Source organism: Trichomycterus rosablanca, chromosome 1, assembly GCF_030014385.1.
Source record: "Trichomycterus rosablanca isolate fTriRos1 chromosome 1, fTriRos1.hap1, whole genome shotgun sequence".
Lineage (NCBI taxonomy): Eukaryota > Metazoa > Chordata > Actinopteri > Siluriformes > Trichomycteridae > Trichomycterus > Trichomycterus rosablanca.
The window spans coordinates 17,522,955-17,538,661 of NC_085988.1; the positions used below are offsets into that span (position 1 = coordinate 17,522,955).

Consider the following 15,707-nt stretch of genomic DNA (forward strand, 5'->3'; position numbering starts at 1 on the left):
TACTGAAGAGGAGACTGTTTAGATGAATTATGGCAGTGCAGTAGAAACTATTTGTTACTGTAGTGAAGTGTGTTTAGATTACTGCAAACAATAGAATCTGTTAAGATTTAAATAATTAATAATCGGAACTCATTTAATACAACAAATATGCAGCAGCAGAGACAATCAGAACAGAGACAATCATTTTAAACCAGAACTGACAATACAGTGCTGTGGAAGCTTAATAGATTCTTTAAGAAAATATGATTTATAGCTGCAGGTTGGTCAGAAATGATCTATTTACTAGAAATATCCCACTTATATCACAACCATATAGGCACATAAACAACGGAAACGAATGTATCAGTGTATGCAACAAACAAGTTTTATTTGGGGTGAAGGATATTAAAATAAAAAAGGAAAAAAAAAACTTGTCTGGCAATCTCAGCTCAATCACAATTATGTACATAATAAAACCTAAACACATCAATGACCTGGTTTGTTTCTAGAAAGAAAGGTACTGTTGGGGTAGTTCATTGTGACCGACGATGCTGTGTGGTAAATAAATGTGGTGCAGTCAATCAGACTTCTGATTACCTTGCATCAATAAAGACTGAAAAAATACATGTTGTCCAATAGCGCCCTCAGCTGGAGCAAAAGTGGCACGTTCTTAAAATACAAGCCTTAATGTAAACGTTTGAAAGAAAAGACATGAGAGGTGGATTTGAACCGGCTTTTCTAGTCTTATATTTTAATTTACATAAAAAATTATTCTCGCTGTTCCATTTTGACCTTCGGGGGTTTAAGGAACGTTCTGTTCTTCTCCTTGGTCTTGGTTTTGCTTTTGCCTTTAGCTTGGAAGCTTCTCCAGCTGTCTACACGTCCATCCCTCGATTCCTTGAAGACAATGAAAAATAAATATAAAAGAATGAATGAAATGTATTCATGCAGTTATAAACAAATGAGTCGTTTTAATTCTATGTAATTCAAGCCCCACCACTGCCAGGTTGCCACTGTTAGGCCCTTGAGCAAGACCCTTAACCCTTAATTGCTTAGGTTGTATACTGTAAGTTGCTTTGGATAAAAGCATCTGGTAAATGCTGAATATGTAAAATGTATATGTATGTAATATTAAATTCCTATTATTTATACTGACATCTTATGCAACCAGTGTTTGTTTGTTTATTAGGATTTTAACGTCATGTTTTACACTTTGGTTACATTCATGACAGGAACGGTAGTTACTCATTACACAAGGTTCATCACTTCACACAAGGTTATATCAAACACAGTCATGGACAATTTTGTATCTCCAATTCACCTCACTTGCATGTCTTTGGACTGTGGGAGGAAACCGGAGCACCCGGGGGAAACCGGAGCAGACACTGGGAGAACATGCAAACTCCACACAGAAAGGTCCCGGACCGCCCCCACCTGGGGATCGAACCCAGGACCTTCTTGCTGTGAGGCGACAGTGCTACCCACTTAGCCAGCGTGCCGCCCCTGCAACATGTGTACTGGCATCTAATAAAACACAAGCAATTGAATTAAAAATATCCTGCTTGTTAGGCCAGCAGTGGCAGCTTGGGGTGGTGTTGGGTCTTGAACCCTCAACCTGCAGCTTAATAGTCCAATACCTTATAAACATTAAGATAAGATAGACTTTTATTATCCCACAGGGGGAAATCTGCAATGTTACAGCAGCTTTCAAGAATATAGAGATATACAAGTTTTTATACATAATTGTTTACATTATTATTATTAATTTATTTTATTTTCTTATTTATTTTTGCTAGTTATAACGTTTAGTTTAATTTAATTTTGTGTATGTATGATTTGTGTAAATCCTATTTATTCAAATTATCCTCCAGGCCACCCAAAGAGAGCCCTGTCTGCTTCAGCTTGCTCAACAGGGGTTTTAGTCTGTCGGTCCTAAAATCTGTAGTTGCTTTGAGCATTGTATGTCCATTGTAAAAAGCGCTATACAAATAAAATTGACTTGACTTACAGATATATAAAAAGATATATATAAAAAACTAACAGTATTTAAGAAAGTTTAACAAATATTGCACGGAAACCCCCCTGAATGAATTTAAATTGTCTGATATTTAGACTTTTCTGCAGCTTTGAACTAGAGCTTTGTGACTCATGTTGCCAACAGGTAGGAAAGTCTCTCATTTTTATTCCATTAACTAAATTATAAAATCTGAAGCACCCTGGACCATCGTGGTGTCCATTCTAGGGTGCCACAGAATATGCTATGAATTTTCATATAAAATACATTGTACCATAAATATGATATATATAAAATAAGTCTTCAGGAAAGTTTAACAGATATTGTTCTAAAATCCACAAAATTAAGCAACTTGAATTAATTTAAATTGTCACAGAATTTGCTATGAATTTTCATTATAGCATAATATTTAATATAAATACACAAGAATCGTTTATAAAAAAAAAAAAAAAAAAAAAAAAAAAAAAAGCAGAAAGTTTTTTGTAAGGTTAGGTTATATATAAACCACAATAACAAATAAAATAATTTTAGTCACACCTAACTTGTAATTTGGAAGCTAAATCTCTTTTCTTCACAAATGAAATTTAATGTCCCAAAATTATTTGGGTAATTAACTCTTGTAAACTAACTCGGCTCTGTTAAACAATACAAACCACGACTATTTTTTGCCTTTAATACAATTTAATAATAATAATAAAAATAAAAATCATCATAATAATAACCAAAACAATAGTAATAAATTCATTTGGTTTATTTTATAGATTACAATAAGTCAGGCAGTATAGTGCCCACACATGCCATGTATTTAAAAAGAAAAATTATTTCTTACATAAATAAATGAGCAAAAATCATTAATATCAGACCAAAACGTCAAAACAAAGGACCAATATACCTCAAAGTTCTTCTGCCACTCCTTTTCTCGTTTAGCTCGCTCCTGTGTTTCAATCTCTTCTTCTCTCTGTCGCTTTCTGAAAAAAAAAAACAGAAAAACCTTCCGTTATTCACGATTTAAAAAAAACTCATTCAAAGAATTAAGGCTAACAGAATGCTCAGAATAACCAGATTACTGCATAAAATCACGTTTCCCCCCGATCTGTGAATGCTGATGTCAAACTGGCATAAGTCATGACCGTTTATTTACATCAAGTTCATGTGCTCCCAGTCCTAAAGATCATAGCGTTACACCTGATCTGATAAACACAATATCTGTTGAAAGTACAGCAGTTTCACCTATCACAATCGCTGCCTCAAAGCAACACTTACGTTTTTTGTAAAGGCAAAAATCCTTTTCAGATTACTTTCAGTTAGCAACAGGTACTGCACTGGTCTTTTTTTAAGAGCAAAGCTGCAAAAGCAAACTTTAGAATAGCAGGTAAGGCCTGTAATCTGATTACCAAATTTAAAAATCACCAAATCAATCCGGTAATCTTAAAAATACACTGCTCAAAAAATAAACACTTTCATTACGGTATAGCACCAAGTCAATTACATTTCAGGGATCAATCTGTCCAGTTAGAACACAGAAAAGAACTTACACCGGTTTCTCCTGCTTTGGTGCAAATGAAAGTGACAACATGTGTATTGGATAGAAACAGCAAGACAAACATCAAAAGGTAAAGATTGGTTGGCATTTAATTGGAAATTCTCCATGCTTACATGGGTCAGATGGACAGGTGGTCACATTAAGGAAGGATTAAGTTGTTCTCTGTTTAATAATAGGTGGGAGCATTGCTACTTAAAAAAAAAAAAAAAATCTTTGCAAATACATGTTTAACGATTTTATTGACTGTGTAGTGCCTATGGTATGATTTTGCTTTTATTATAATATACAGGGGTTGGACAAAATAACTGAAACACCTGTCATTTTAGTGTGGGAGGTTTCATGGCTAAATTGGACCAGTCTGGTGGCCAATCTTCATTAATTGCACATTGCACCAGTAAGAGCAGAGTGTGAAGGTTCAATTAGCAGGGTAAGAGCACAGTTTTGCTCAAAATATTGCAATGCACACAACATTATGGGTGACGTACCAAAGTTCAAAAGAGGACAAATTGTTGGTGCACGTCTTGCTGGCGCATCTGTGACCAAGACAGCAAGTCTTTGTGATGTATCAAGAGCCACGGTATCCAGGGTAATGTCAGCATACCACCAAGAAGGACAAACCACATCCAACAGGATTAACTGTGGACGCAAGAGGAAGCTGTCTGAAAGGGATGTTCGGGTGCTAACCCGGATTGTATCCAAAAAACATAAAACCACGGCTGCCCAAATCACGGCAGAATTAAATGTGCACCTCAACTCTCCTGTTTCCACCAGAACTGTCCGTCGGGAGCTCCACAGGGTCAATATACACGGCCGGGCTGCTATAGCCAAACCTTTGGTCACTCGTGCCAATGCCAAACGTCGGTTTCAATGGTGCAAGGAGCGCAAATCTTGGGCTGTGGACAATGTGAAACATGTATTGTTCTCTGATGAGTCCACCTTTACTGTTTTCCCCACATCCGGGAGAGTTACGGTGTGGAGAAGCCCCAAAGAAGCGTACCACCCAGACTGTTGCATGCCCAGAGTGAAACATGGGGGTGGATCAGTGATGGTTTGGGCTGCCATATCATGGCATTCCCTTGGCCCAATACTTGTGCTAGATGGGCGCGTCACTGCCAAGGACTACCGAACCATTCTGGAGGACCATGTGCATCCAATGGCGGTGCCGTGTATCAGGATGACAATGCACCAATACACACAGCAAGACTGGTGAAAGATTGGTTTGATGAACATGAAAGTGAAGTTGAACATCTTGGCCTGCACAGTCACCAGATCTAAATATTATTGAGCCACTTTGGGGTGTTTTGGAGAAGCGAGTCAGGAAACGTTTTCCTCCACCAGCATCACGTAGTGACCTGGCCACTATCCTGCAAGAACAATGGCTTAAAATCCCTCTGACCACTGTGCAGGACTTGTATATGTCATTTCCAAGACGAATTGACGCTGTATTGGCCGCAAAAGGAGGCCCTACACCATACTAATAAATTATTGTGGTCTAAAACCAGGTGTTTCAGTTATTTTGTCCAACCCCTGTACATTAAAGTCTCTGGCCTTTGCGTTAGGTGTGTATTTTATGACACTGGATATCAGTAGTTGGGTGAACTGGCAACAAATAGGACAGAGAGAGAACTAAAAAACAAAAAGCATGACATAAAAAAATGGCTAAGCAGCTGGACTACCTTTCGTGCATGTCCTTGGTTTCTCTCTCCTTCCTCTTAATCTCCAGCTCTGCAAAGAGCTTCATGGTCTGTTTGTACACGGCTTGCCTGAACTAGGAAAGAAAAGCTATTGAACCCTTCACATGCCATCAAGAACAAGTACTACCAACAACCCTACTAAAAAATAAGCCTGCATTTAGTATAATCCCAGTCACATTTCATGTTTTACTAATTTAAAATAAATGAACACATGCTTTACAGGGAACGTACATAAGATTTAAATTTAATATACTAAAATACTGTAATATACTTGGTCGATTAAGTTATATTACAATGAGCAGAAGTTTGTTTCCTCTAGATGTGCTTATTTAATCAGAAAATCATGGCAGTGTGATTTTTATTTTATGTGTGGGTGGTGCAGGAGTCGAACACGCCATCCCACCAAGATAGGCTGTGCCTGAGGAGAGATTGTTTGTTTGTTTATTGGTTTAACACCATATCAACACACTGGTTACATTCATGGAATGTTCTAACTGAGAGAATTCATCATCCTGAAAGAAACCTATGACCTGTGATTTTGCCACAAGTCTGGGTTGTACACTCTGCTCCAAAAGGCTTTAATACCTTCCTGACTTCAATGTGAACTGCACAGATTCAAGGCACCCAGTGTATGAGGCAGCAAATCAACCACAAAACATCAATGAGCCTCATCCATGTTTCACAAGACAGTGTACCAAGTCATGATAATCTTTTCTTTGAACAATTCAACTGTATCTGGCTTGTAGGAAGGGTCCTTCTAGATTTTTTACCATGGAGCACATTTTCACTCAGTGAGACTTGACGTTTCAAAGTTTGTCTTGGTTCTTTCTTGACAATCCAAACATTCTGTCTGTTCAAACTTGGGTCAATTTCACTACATGTAAAACCACATGCCAAATGTTGGCACCCTAGATATTCTTTTTAGCAAAATGCACCTAAAATCATGTTCTAATTTAGATTTTTCTCACTTATATACAATTATAAATTAACCTTTTGAACTTTGTAATGATCATCTGCAATTTTTTTATTTGATCACTAATACGTTTGGGGAGGGTTAAAATTTATTATGATCACACCGATTCCACTTCTGTCCCTCATATATTGTTTATTCTGTCTTCTGTTTGGGTCTTAATGTTTATTATTTTGTGCATTGTTACAAACCTTGTTTCTTGGAAACATGCATAGTGAGAAGGATGGTTAGAGAAGCAATAAAATCTCAAAGAACTACAGCTAGAAATCTTCAAATGTATAATTTACTTATAAATAGAGACTACCTTTAGGGCAACAAGCTACTTGGATGTAAAAGGAGGTAGAGCAGTGGTAGCTCAGCTGTTACATGACTGGACTAGTAATCACAAGGTTAATGGTTCAAAAAAGTTGCCAAGTTGCCAGTGCTAGGCTCCTGAAATTTTGTACTGTTCCTAAATTCATTCATGCTTTGTAGTTTCCCATCTTAAACTGCTCTGTATTGAAAAATAGATGCTGTACAAAATCCAAGATTGCCAAAAATTGTGACATGGATTTGTTAACTATTTTAAACTATTTTTTCCAAACAAACAAATAAACAAACAAATAAAGCTCTAACTGAAAAGAATTAGATAAACAAGAATATCAAGTACTGCTGTATATAGAGAAGATAATTTAATTACCACTTCTGGGTCATCCTCCTCTATAACTGTGGACTTTCCATCCTTTTTTAACTGCTTCCTCTTCTGATTCATCTGTCAACATAAACAACATCATAAACCTCAGCATTTTTTAACTTGGCCTGAAGATCAGTCCAAGTGCATCAAGAGCCACGATGCACAGACGTCTCCAGGAAAGGGGTTACAACTGCTGCATTCCTAATATCAGGCCACTCTTGAAAGTAGGAAAGTAAATTTTGCTTTTTATTTGGAACAAGGTCTAAAGAGTCTGGAGAAAGAGTGGAAAGTTTGTGAAGTCTATGATGGTTTGGGGCGCCATGTCATCTGCTTGTGTTCCATTGTGTTTTATTTAGAGATGTACCGATCGGGGTTTTTGGCACCGATTCCGATCTCCTTTCACGGATATCGGCCGATAGCCGATTCCAATCGCAGTAAATAAAGTAGATAAACTTAAAAAGAGCCTCACAGTGAAGATAAACCGGAGCAGTGCGCGTGTGTGTGTGTGTGCCTTTAGAAGAGACGCTTTGTTCACAGTATCGCTATAAGTGATTCATTGATTCATGAGTCGATTCGTTTTATGTGAAGCGTAAGTTTCTCTTCTCGGTTATCTCTCCGTGTATACTGGTATTAATTAAATGTCGTGGTTTTAAATAAACACCAACTAATACAGAACATTTTGTGTGACTCTCTTACATTAAAAAGCTTCATTAAAAAGCTTAATTAAACTGTTATTACCACAGATCTGTAACCGAGTCAGACTCGTTCCGTCTAAGGAGCTAAAAGTTTTCTGATGATCTGATGATGAAGTTCAGCAGATGATCCTGAACTAACGAATTTGGTAATGAATAAACTTTTGCCTCTGATTGGCTCTGTAACGTCTTCTGTTCTCATCTACATCACAAGCAAGAACCGCTTACGATTTACCAAAGTGAACCAGGAGTTTATATAACGTGCTGATAGAATCGACTCAGATGTGACCGGGTTGAATTATCTTTTTAAAGTAAATATTACAATCAGCAAAATTACATCGTATGTATGATGCACAACGTTAATGATGTTATTTTAGGTCATGAAGAGCTTTCACTGTGGTTTCTGTACGATGGTTGACGAATTTTGATGCGATGGTTGGTGCTTCGTAGCTCAAAGTCTGGATCAATCCACTGAGCTGTTAACTTAACATGGTCTTTATATATCACACGATCGGATCGGCTACTTTTAGGAGATATCGGCCGATCGCCAATAGCATATTTTGATTAAAAATCGGCCGATACCGATTCATAGCCGATCGATCGTCCCATCTCTAGTTTTATTAAGTCAACGTTGCTGTGTACCAGAAGATATTAGAGTAGGGTTGGACGGTATGACGGTATTACGGTATACCGCGGTATTTAAAAATGCTGACGGTATTTTAAAAATGCGAAGCGCCAAATTTCTGCTTAAGGTCCACCCTGAAAACGGAGACTTTAAGACCTGCGCGCATCCACAATAAGGGAGGGGCGGGAGTTGTAGGCGGTTGGAGCTCACTGATTGGTTGTGGGGGTGCTCACTTTTTGAGGCGATAAGACAAAAGCTAAAGAGCGCACATCTACATAGGGTGTGTTCAAACACCAAGTGAGCTGCCTTGCTGTCTTACTGCCTACATAGGCAGCTGCCTCAGTAGAGAGGATTCTATTAAGTCAATGACTTATTATAAGGCAGGTTATTGGAACGCGCTACTTAGACAGCGATTCCATCGGGTTCTGCTTGCTAAGCTAACAGTTAGTATCTTGCCCTTCAAAACCATGGGATGGGGTGGCACAACGCGCTAGCATGTCAATATAACATCTCCGTGTACCGAATACGGTTACATTCACTGACAAGCCCGAACTTGCAAAAAAACACACTTGTGCAAGTTTATACAATTAATATTATCTCTGTGAGTGTGAGTGTGTGTGTGTGTGTGTGTGTGTGTGTGTGTGTCGCGCTCACTGTTCGCGATACTCGGATTTTGGATTTGAATTCAGACAATAAACAGCTTTTATTATGACTGATTAATTCCCCGTACTGATGTGAATGCCGATTTCCTTTACCAGCAGGACTGCCCACAGTGCCGAATCCACTACCAAATAGTTTGCTGACCATGATAATACTGTGCTTGATTGCGCAGCTAACTCTCCAGACCTAAAGTCAATAGAGAATCTGAAGGCCACTATCAAAGACTTCAATTACTTTTTTGTACATTATTTTCTGTTTGATCTTAGTAATACTCTAATTACAATTTTAAATACTGGATTTCTGATTTTCATGAGCTATATTGCATAAAGAAAGTGTGCAGCTCTTACATCATGCTCTATGTATTCTTTTCCTGCATGGACCACGTCAATGGCTCTTTTCTTCTGCTCAGGTTCCAGCAGCAATTTATACGCCTTGTCAACCGCTGCAACACATCACCAGAGCAAAGCGTTAGAGAAGAAAAGGAGTTAAAATACACAGAGGGCCCTTTTTCACAGGTCCTCCTACTATACAAGAGCACAGTTTCTTCTCACTTGCATGTCATTGGACTGTAGGAGGAAATTGGAGCAGACACGGGGAGAACATGCAAACTCCACACAGACCCGGACCGCCCCACCTGGGGATCGAACCCAGGACCTTCTTGCTGTGAGGCGACAGTGCTACCCACTGAGTACCCGAATCACATGCTTTAAAAGCTTGAACTAGATGGATGGATGAATCCTGAAGGAAATTAAGGCTGTAGTCTAACTACAGTCGAACTGGACACTGAAAAAGCTAAGCTGAAGTGTAGATCTTCCACACACAGCAGGACCACATAGAGTTCAAAACTGACCTGGCATTAATCCAATTCCCTAAATGCACATGGGCCAGATCAATGTACATGTTATTACAACTCTTTTTGTATTGGCTTGTCCAATTACATACTCTGTATAGAGATGTACCCTTATATAATACATATCATAAACAGGAAAGCTGGTTTGTTTACAGGGATTCTGACATGTTACCACAGCGTTCTAGCAAGTTAGACCTTTTTAGCTGCATCAGCTAAGAGCCAATTTACATTTACGGCATCTAGCAGGCACTTTTATCCAAAGCGACTTACAATTATGACTAATTACATTTTAAGCAATAGAGGAGGTTAAAAGCTTTGCTCAGAGGCCCAACAGTGGCAACTGTTGGTGATGGGGCTTGAACCAGCAACCTTCTAATTACTAGCCCAGTAGCCCAGTACTGACAGGGACAGTGGTAGCCTAGTGGGTAGAGCTTTGGGCTATCAACCGGAAGATTGGTGGTTCAAATCCAGGCTCTGCTATGCAGCTACTGTTGGGTCCTTGAGCAAGGCCCTTAACCCTGTCTGCTCCAGGGGCGCCATACGATGGCTGACCCTGCGCTCTGACCCCAGCTTCCAAACAAGCTGAGACATTCGAAGAAAAATTTTCATTGTACTGTACATGTGTATATGTATATATGACAAATAAAGGATAGCTTATCTTATCTAAACCAAAGCTAGCACTGCCCATATTTTTGTAGTTTATATAATACTTTGTAGTGTACAATTACTGACTGTAGTCCATCTATTTCTCTACATACTTTTTTAGCCTGCTTTCACCCTGTTCTTTAAAGGTCAGGACCCCCACAGGACCACCACAGAGCAGGTATTATTTAGGTGGTGGATGATTCTCAGCACTGCAGTGACACTGACATGGTGGTGGTGTGTTAGTGTGTGTTGTGCTGGTATGAGTGGATCAGACACAGCAGCGCTGCTGGAGTTTTTAAATACCGTGTCCACTCACTGTCCACTGACACTTCTAGCTAGTTGGTCCACCTTGTAGATGTAAAGTCAGAGACGATCGCTCATCTATTGCTGCTGTTTGAGTTGGTCATCTTCTAGACCTTCATCAGTGGTCACAGGACGCTGCCCATGGGGCGCTGTTGTCTGGATATTTTTGGTTGGTGGACTATTCTCAGTCCAGCAGTGACAGTGAGGTGTTTAAAAACTGCATCAGCATTGCTGTGTCTTATCCACTCATACCAGCACAACACACACTAACACACCACCACCATGTCAGTGTCACTGCAGTGCTGAGAATGATCCACCACCCAAATAATAGTAACCAGTAAATGTAGTGGTCCTGGGAGAGTCCTGACCATTGAAGAACAGGGTGAAAGGGGGCTAACAAAGCATGCAGAGAAACAGATGGACTACAGTCAGTAATTGTAGAACTACAAAGTGCTTCTATATGGTAAGTGGCGCCGATCAAATGGACAGCGAGTGTAAAAAGAAGGAGGTGGTTTTAATGTCAGGCTGATCAGACTTCTAACTTTAGCAGAAATTTGCATTTTACCTTCGAAGGCCTGCTGTGCTCGGTCTGGATCATCCTGGTTTTTATCTGGATGCACCAAGATGGACAGCTGACAAGAAAGAAAAAAAAAAAGATCGATCGACTTCAGCTCTATACAATCACTTTTTATATCCAGGCAAAGCAAAGACAAAGCAACAAACCGACCTGTCTGAACCTCTTCTTCAGCTCCTCGTCTGTGGCCTCAGGGTCGATCTGTAGCACCTAGAGATAAAGTGATAGATAACATTATTAATAAGACAGCTATGTTGCTAATCCAAAGAAATAAAAGCTTTTAAAAACTGGTAAATGTTGCATGTCAGACTCCAGTGTCCTGCGCACCTCAAACGGGTTGAGATTAAAATACGAGGAGCCTGGTCGGAGCAACCGATCTATCTGCTGTTTGGAGGTCAGTACGGAGTCTCTCTTTTCAATTTGCTTTACCTGTAAAAGAGATTAACAGAGCGGTGAGTCAATCAGTTTACTGTAAGGTCAACAAAGGCAAATGTTGTTTTTTGTATTGCTTTTGATGCTGTTTAACATGAGTGCATATGCAACTCATGATTGCAGGTGAAGCAATGAAGTACAAAGGTATCTAGCTTTCTAATACGGGTAAAAGAAATACAGCTGCAAAGAAATGTACATGAGGTGCAAACAGTAGTAAAACTAAAAAGCTGGAGACATTTGTATGGACTGAGTGAATGCATAATAATAATGCTGAGCATCTCCCACGAAAGGTGTTCCTCAAGGATCTGTTTTGGGTCCTCTTCTTTTCATGTTCACATTATCCATTGTCAAAACTATTTTTTATGTTATGCCAATGATAATCAGACCTACATCAGTTCTTCCTCTACTGCACATATTTCTCCTCCTTATAGCATGCATTCGTAAAATACAGGACTGAATACATTCAGAATTCACTTTTCTCAAGCTCATCGTCCACAAAATGGATATTAAAGTTTTACCGTAAAGAGTTTACCATTGATATGAATGTCATGCTACTCAAACCTTCACAGTTCTGAACCTCTGTGTTATTTTTGAGGCACTTCTTAACTTTAAAAAGTGCAGTTATGACACTGCAGTTGTGAAGAAGACCCAGCAGTGCTTGCATTTCCTGAGACAGCTCAAGAAATTTCAACTGCCTCAAGCTCTGCTGGTTTAATTACACACTGCGATAATCGAGTCCGTCATCACACCTTTTATCACCGTGTGGTTCAGCTCGGCCCCTCTGCACACCAAACGTAAGCTACAGCGTACAGTGCGATGTGCAGAGAAAATCCTCAGCTGCCAGCTTTCTACTCTGGAAGATCTGTACTCGTCTAGGATGAGAAAGAGGGAAGGGAAGATCATGGCAGACTCTTCACACCCTGGTCACTCATTTTTCCAGTGGTTTACATCCCAGCGGAGACCGAGAGTGTGTGCCTTACAGACTCGGACCAACCATCACCTCCACAGCTTCTTTCCACAGGCCATCACCATACTTAATAAGGACTATTTCCACATTCCTCCAGTTTAAAAAAATCGCACATGGACCTCAGCAAACATGCTGCACATCACACGTGCCTTCCACATTCTTTCGTACGCACATTTGCACCTTATTACTTAAAATATCTATTGCACAATTTTTTTTAACTTGAAGTCTGGCAGTGTACTTTACTATACATCTGTATTGCACACTTCATCGGATGCTATACTGTTGTTGTTGCTGTTATATATACAGGGGTTGGACAAAATAACTGAAACACCTGGTTTTAGACCACAATAATTTATTAGTATGGTGTAGGGCCTCCTTTTGCGGCCAATACAGCGTCAATTCGTCTTGGAAATGACATATACAAGTCCTGCACAGTGGTCAGAGGGATTTTAAGCCATTCTTCTTGCAGGATAGTGGCCAGGTCACTACGTGATGCTGGTGGAGGAAAACGTTTCCTGACTCGCTTCTCCAAAACACCCCAAAGTGGCTCAATAATATTTAGATCTGGTGACTGTGCAGGCCATGGGAGATGTTCAACTTCACTTTCATGTTCATCAAACCAATCTTTCACCAGTCTTGCTGTGTGTATTGGTGCATTGTCATCCTGATACACGGCACCGCCTTCAGGATACAATGTTTGAACCATTGGATGCACATGGTCCTCCAGAATGGTAGTCGGTAGTCCTTGGCAGTGACGCGCCCATCTAGCACAAGTATTGGGCCAAGGGAATGCCATGATATGGCAGCCCAAACCATCACTGATCCACCCCCATGCTTCACTCTGGGCATGCAACAGTCTGGGTGGTACGCTTCTTTGGGGCTTCTCCACACCGTAACTCTCCCGGATGTGGGGAAAACAGTAAAGGTGGACTCATCAGAGAACAATACATGTTTCACATTGTCCACAGCCCAAGATTTGCTCTCCTTGCACCATTGAAACCGACGTTTGGCATTGGCACGAGTGACCAAAGGTTTGGCTATAGCAGCCCGGCCGTGTATATTGACCCTGTGGAGCTCCCGACGGACAGTTCTGGTGGAAACAGGAGAGTTGAGGTGCACATTTAATTCTGCCGTGATTTGGGCAGCCGTGGTTTTATGTTTTTTGGATACAATCCGGGTTAGCACCCGAACATCCCTTTCAGACAGCTTCCTCTTGCGTCCACAGTTAATCCTGTTGGATGTGGTTTGTCCTTCTTGGTGGTATGCTGACATTACCCTGGATACCGTGGCTCTTGATACATCACAAAGACTTGCTGTCTTGGTCACAGATGCGCCAGCAAGACGTGCACCAACAATTTGTCCTCTTTTGAACTCTGGTATGTCACCCATAATGTTGTGTGCATTGCAATATTTTGAGCAAAACTGTGCTCTTACCCTGCTAATTGAACCTTCACACTCTGCTCTTACTGGTGCAATGTGCAATTAATGAAGATTGGCCACCAGACTGGTCCAATTTAGCCATGAAACCTCCCACACTAAAATGACAGGTGTTTCAGTTTCATTGTCCAATCCCTGTATATATATATATATATATATATATATATATTTTTTTTTTTTTTATTCTATGTTTATTTATAGTACAACTTTCTATTATTTAATTAGATGTTTATATGTTGACACCTGCACCAAAAGAAATTCCTTGTACACCTGCTACTTGGCGAAAATAAAGATTCTGTTTCTGATTCTTTGAAGCCCTCACCAGCACCCTCAGCAAAAGAGCCTCACTGCTCTACTACAGCAAATTCAAAATTCAGCAGCTAGGGTAAGAAATGTTACCATCACATGCAAATGCAAAACAGTCATTTTAAATAAAGTAATTGAAATATACTGAAAAGCACTACAAAGTCACTGCTAATGTTCTGGGACTGCAGTGAACCACAGTATGGGCCAATATCTACAAATGTAAAGAACTTGAAACAGCTATGATTTTTTTTTTTCTTCAGGAGAGGCCAGCCGACCAATATTTCACCAAGTATCCACCAATGCCTCACCCAGGAGGTCACAAAAACCCAGGCAAACATCTAAAGAACTGCAGTACCCAAGTGCCCTCATTAAGTTCAATGTATACGATTCCACAATAAGAGGTATACTGGGCAAAGTGGCATCCATGGGAGAGTTGCATGGCACAAATCATTGCTGACCAAAAAGAACACAAATCCTGGATTTGCCAAAATACATCTAGAGGACCTTCATCACAGTTCTATTTTAACGTCAAACACAGTAATGGACAATTTTATATCTCCAATTCACCTCACTTGCATGTATTTGGACTGTGGGAGGAAACCGGAGCTCCGGGAGGAAACCGGAGCTCCAGGAGGAAACCCACACAGACACGGGGAGAACATGCAAACTCCACACAGACAGGACCCGGATCACCTATAGAAAAACGTTTCATTCAGGTTATTGTTGCTGGAGTTTCTACATCCTACTGAATTAGAAAGTGCTTTATTTTTCACACCTGCTTCCTAAATACTGGTTTACCTTTTCAAAAAATGACTAGATATAGAAACCGGTAGTATTTTGTGGACCACATGCAGCATTCGGTGTGTTTATTTCCTCATGCATGTTCGTTACATGACTGTAAACAGTCTGGAATTGCAGCTACGGCGGAATTAGCATTTCGGCTAGCGTTAGCAAAACAGCTACAGAAGTCAGAAAGTCTGGAGCACGATAAAGCCCCGTTCAGATAGAATTTCTACAGTAGCGGGTGGTTCTGTAACAGAGAGACGCGGTAACTGAGCTCACCTCGGTGTAAAACGTCTGGAAAGCAGCATCACCGCTGCCCTGAGCCGGAGAATCTTTTGCTGCACTCGCCATTTTGCATGTAGACACCCCTACGGATGTGACGTTAATCGAGCGGAAGCACGTGGGCCTAGAGCTGGGTAAATGTTGTATGTTTGCATACGCTCTAACAATCCGATGGTTTACTGATAGATGTGTTTACTGAAAACTGGAAAATGTCACATCTCCGACTTACATAACTACGACAAAGACGTTCTGATTTTAACCCAGTAATCAGATTATTC

General features: G+C 40.1%; 1 protein-coding gene across 1 annotated transcript; it reads right to left on the bottom strand.

The window, feature by feature from the left end:
- Nucleotides 1-342: 342 nt before the first annotated feature.
- dnajc8 (DnaJ (Hsp40) homolog, subfamily C, member 8) lies at nt 343-15,510 on the bottom strand. Its single transcript, XM_063000423.1, has 9 exons — nt 15,427-15,510; nt 11,550-11,651; nt 11,376-11,432; nt 11,214-11,280; nt 9,198-9,292; nt 6,880-6,951; nt 5,213-5,304; nt 2,886-2,961; nt 343-876 (listed from the first exon to the last, which is right to left on the bottom strand). The coding sequence occupies exons 1-9, from the start codon at nt 15,496-15,498 to the stop codon at nt 748-750; spliced, it is 762 nt and encodes a 253-aa protein (XP_062856493.1). The 5' UTR covers nt 15,499-15,510; the 3' UTR covers nt 343-747.
- Between the last annotated feature and the right edge of the window lie 197 nt (nt 15,511-15,707).

Bases quoted from the DNA above. Each gene is read 5' to 3' on its own strand.
- dnajc8 (XM_063000423.1), bottom strand. From the start codon at position 15,498: ATGGCGAGTGCAGCAAAAGATTCTCCGGCTCAGGGCAGCGGTGATGCT. The intron at 11,281-11,375 runs GTCGGTTTGTTG...CTTTCTTGTCAG, and splicing joins TGAAGAAGAGGTTCAGACAG to CTGTCCATCTTGGTGCATCC. The intron at 5,305-6,879 runs GTAATTAAATTA...TTTCTTTCCTAG, and splicing joins AGGAGGATGACCCAGAAGTG to TTCAGGCAAGCCGTGTACAA.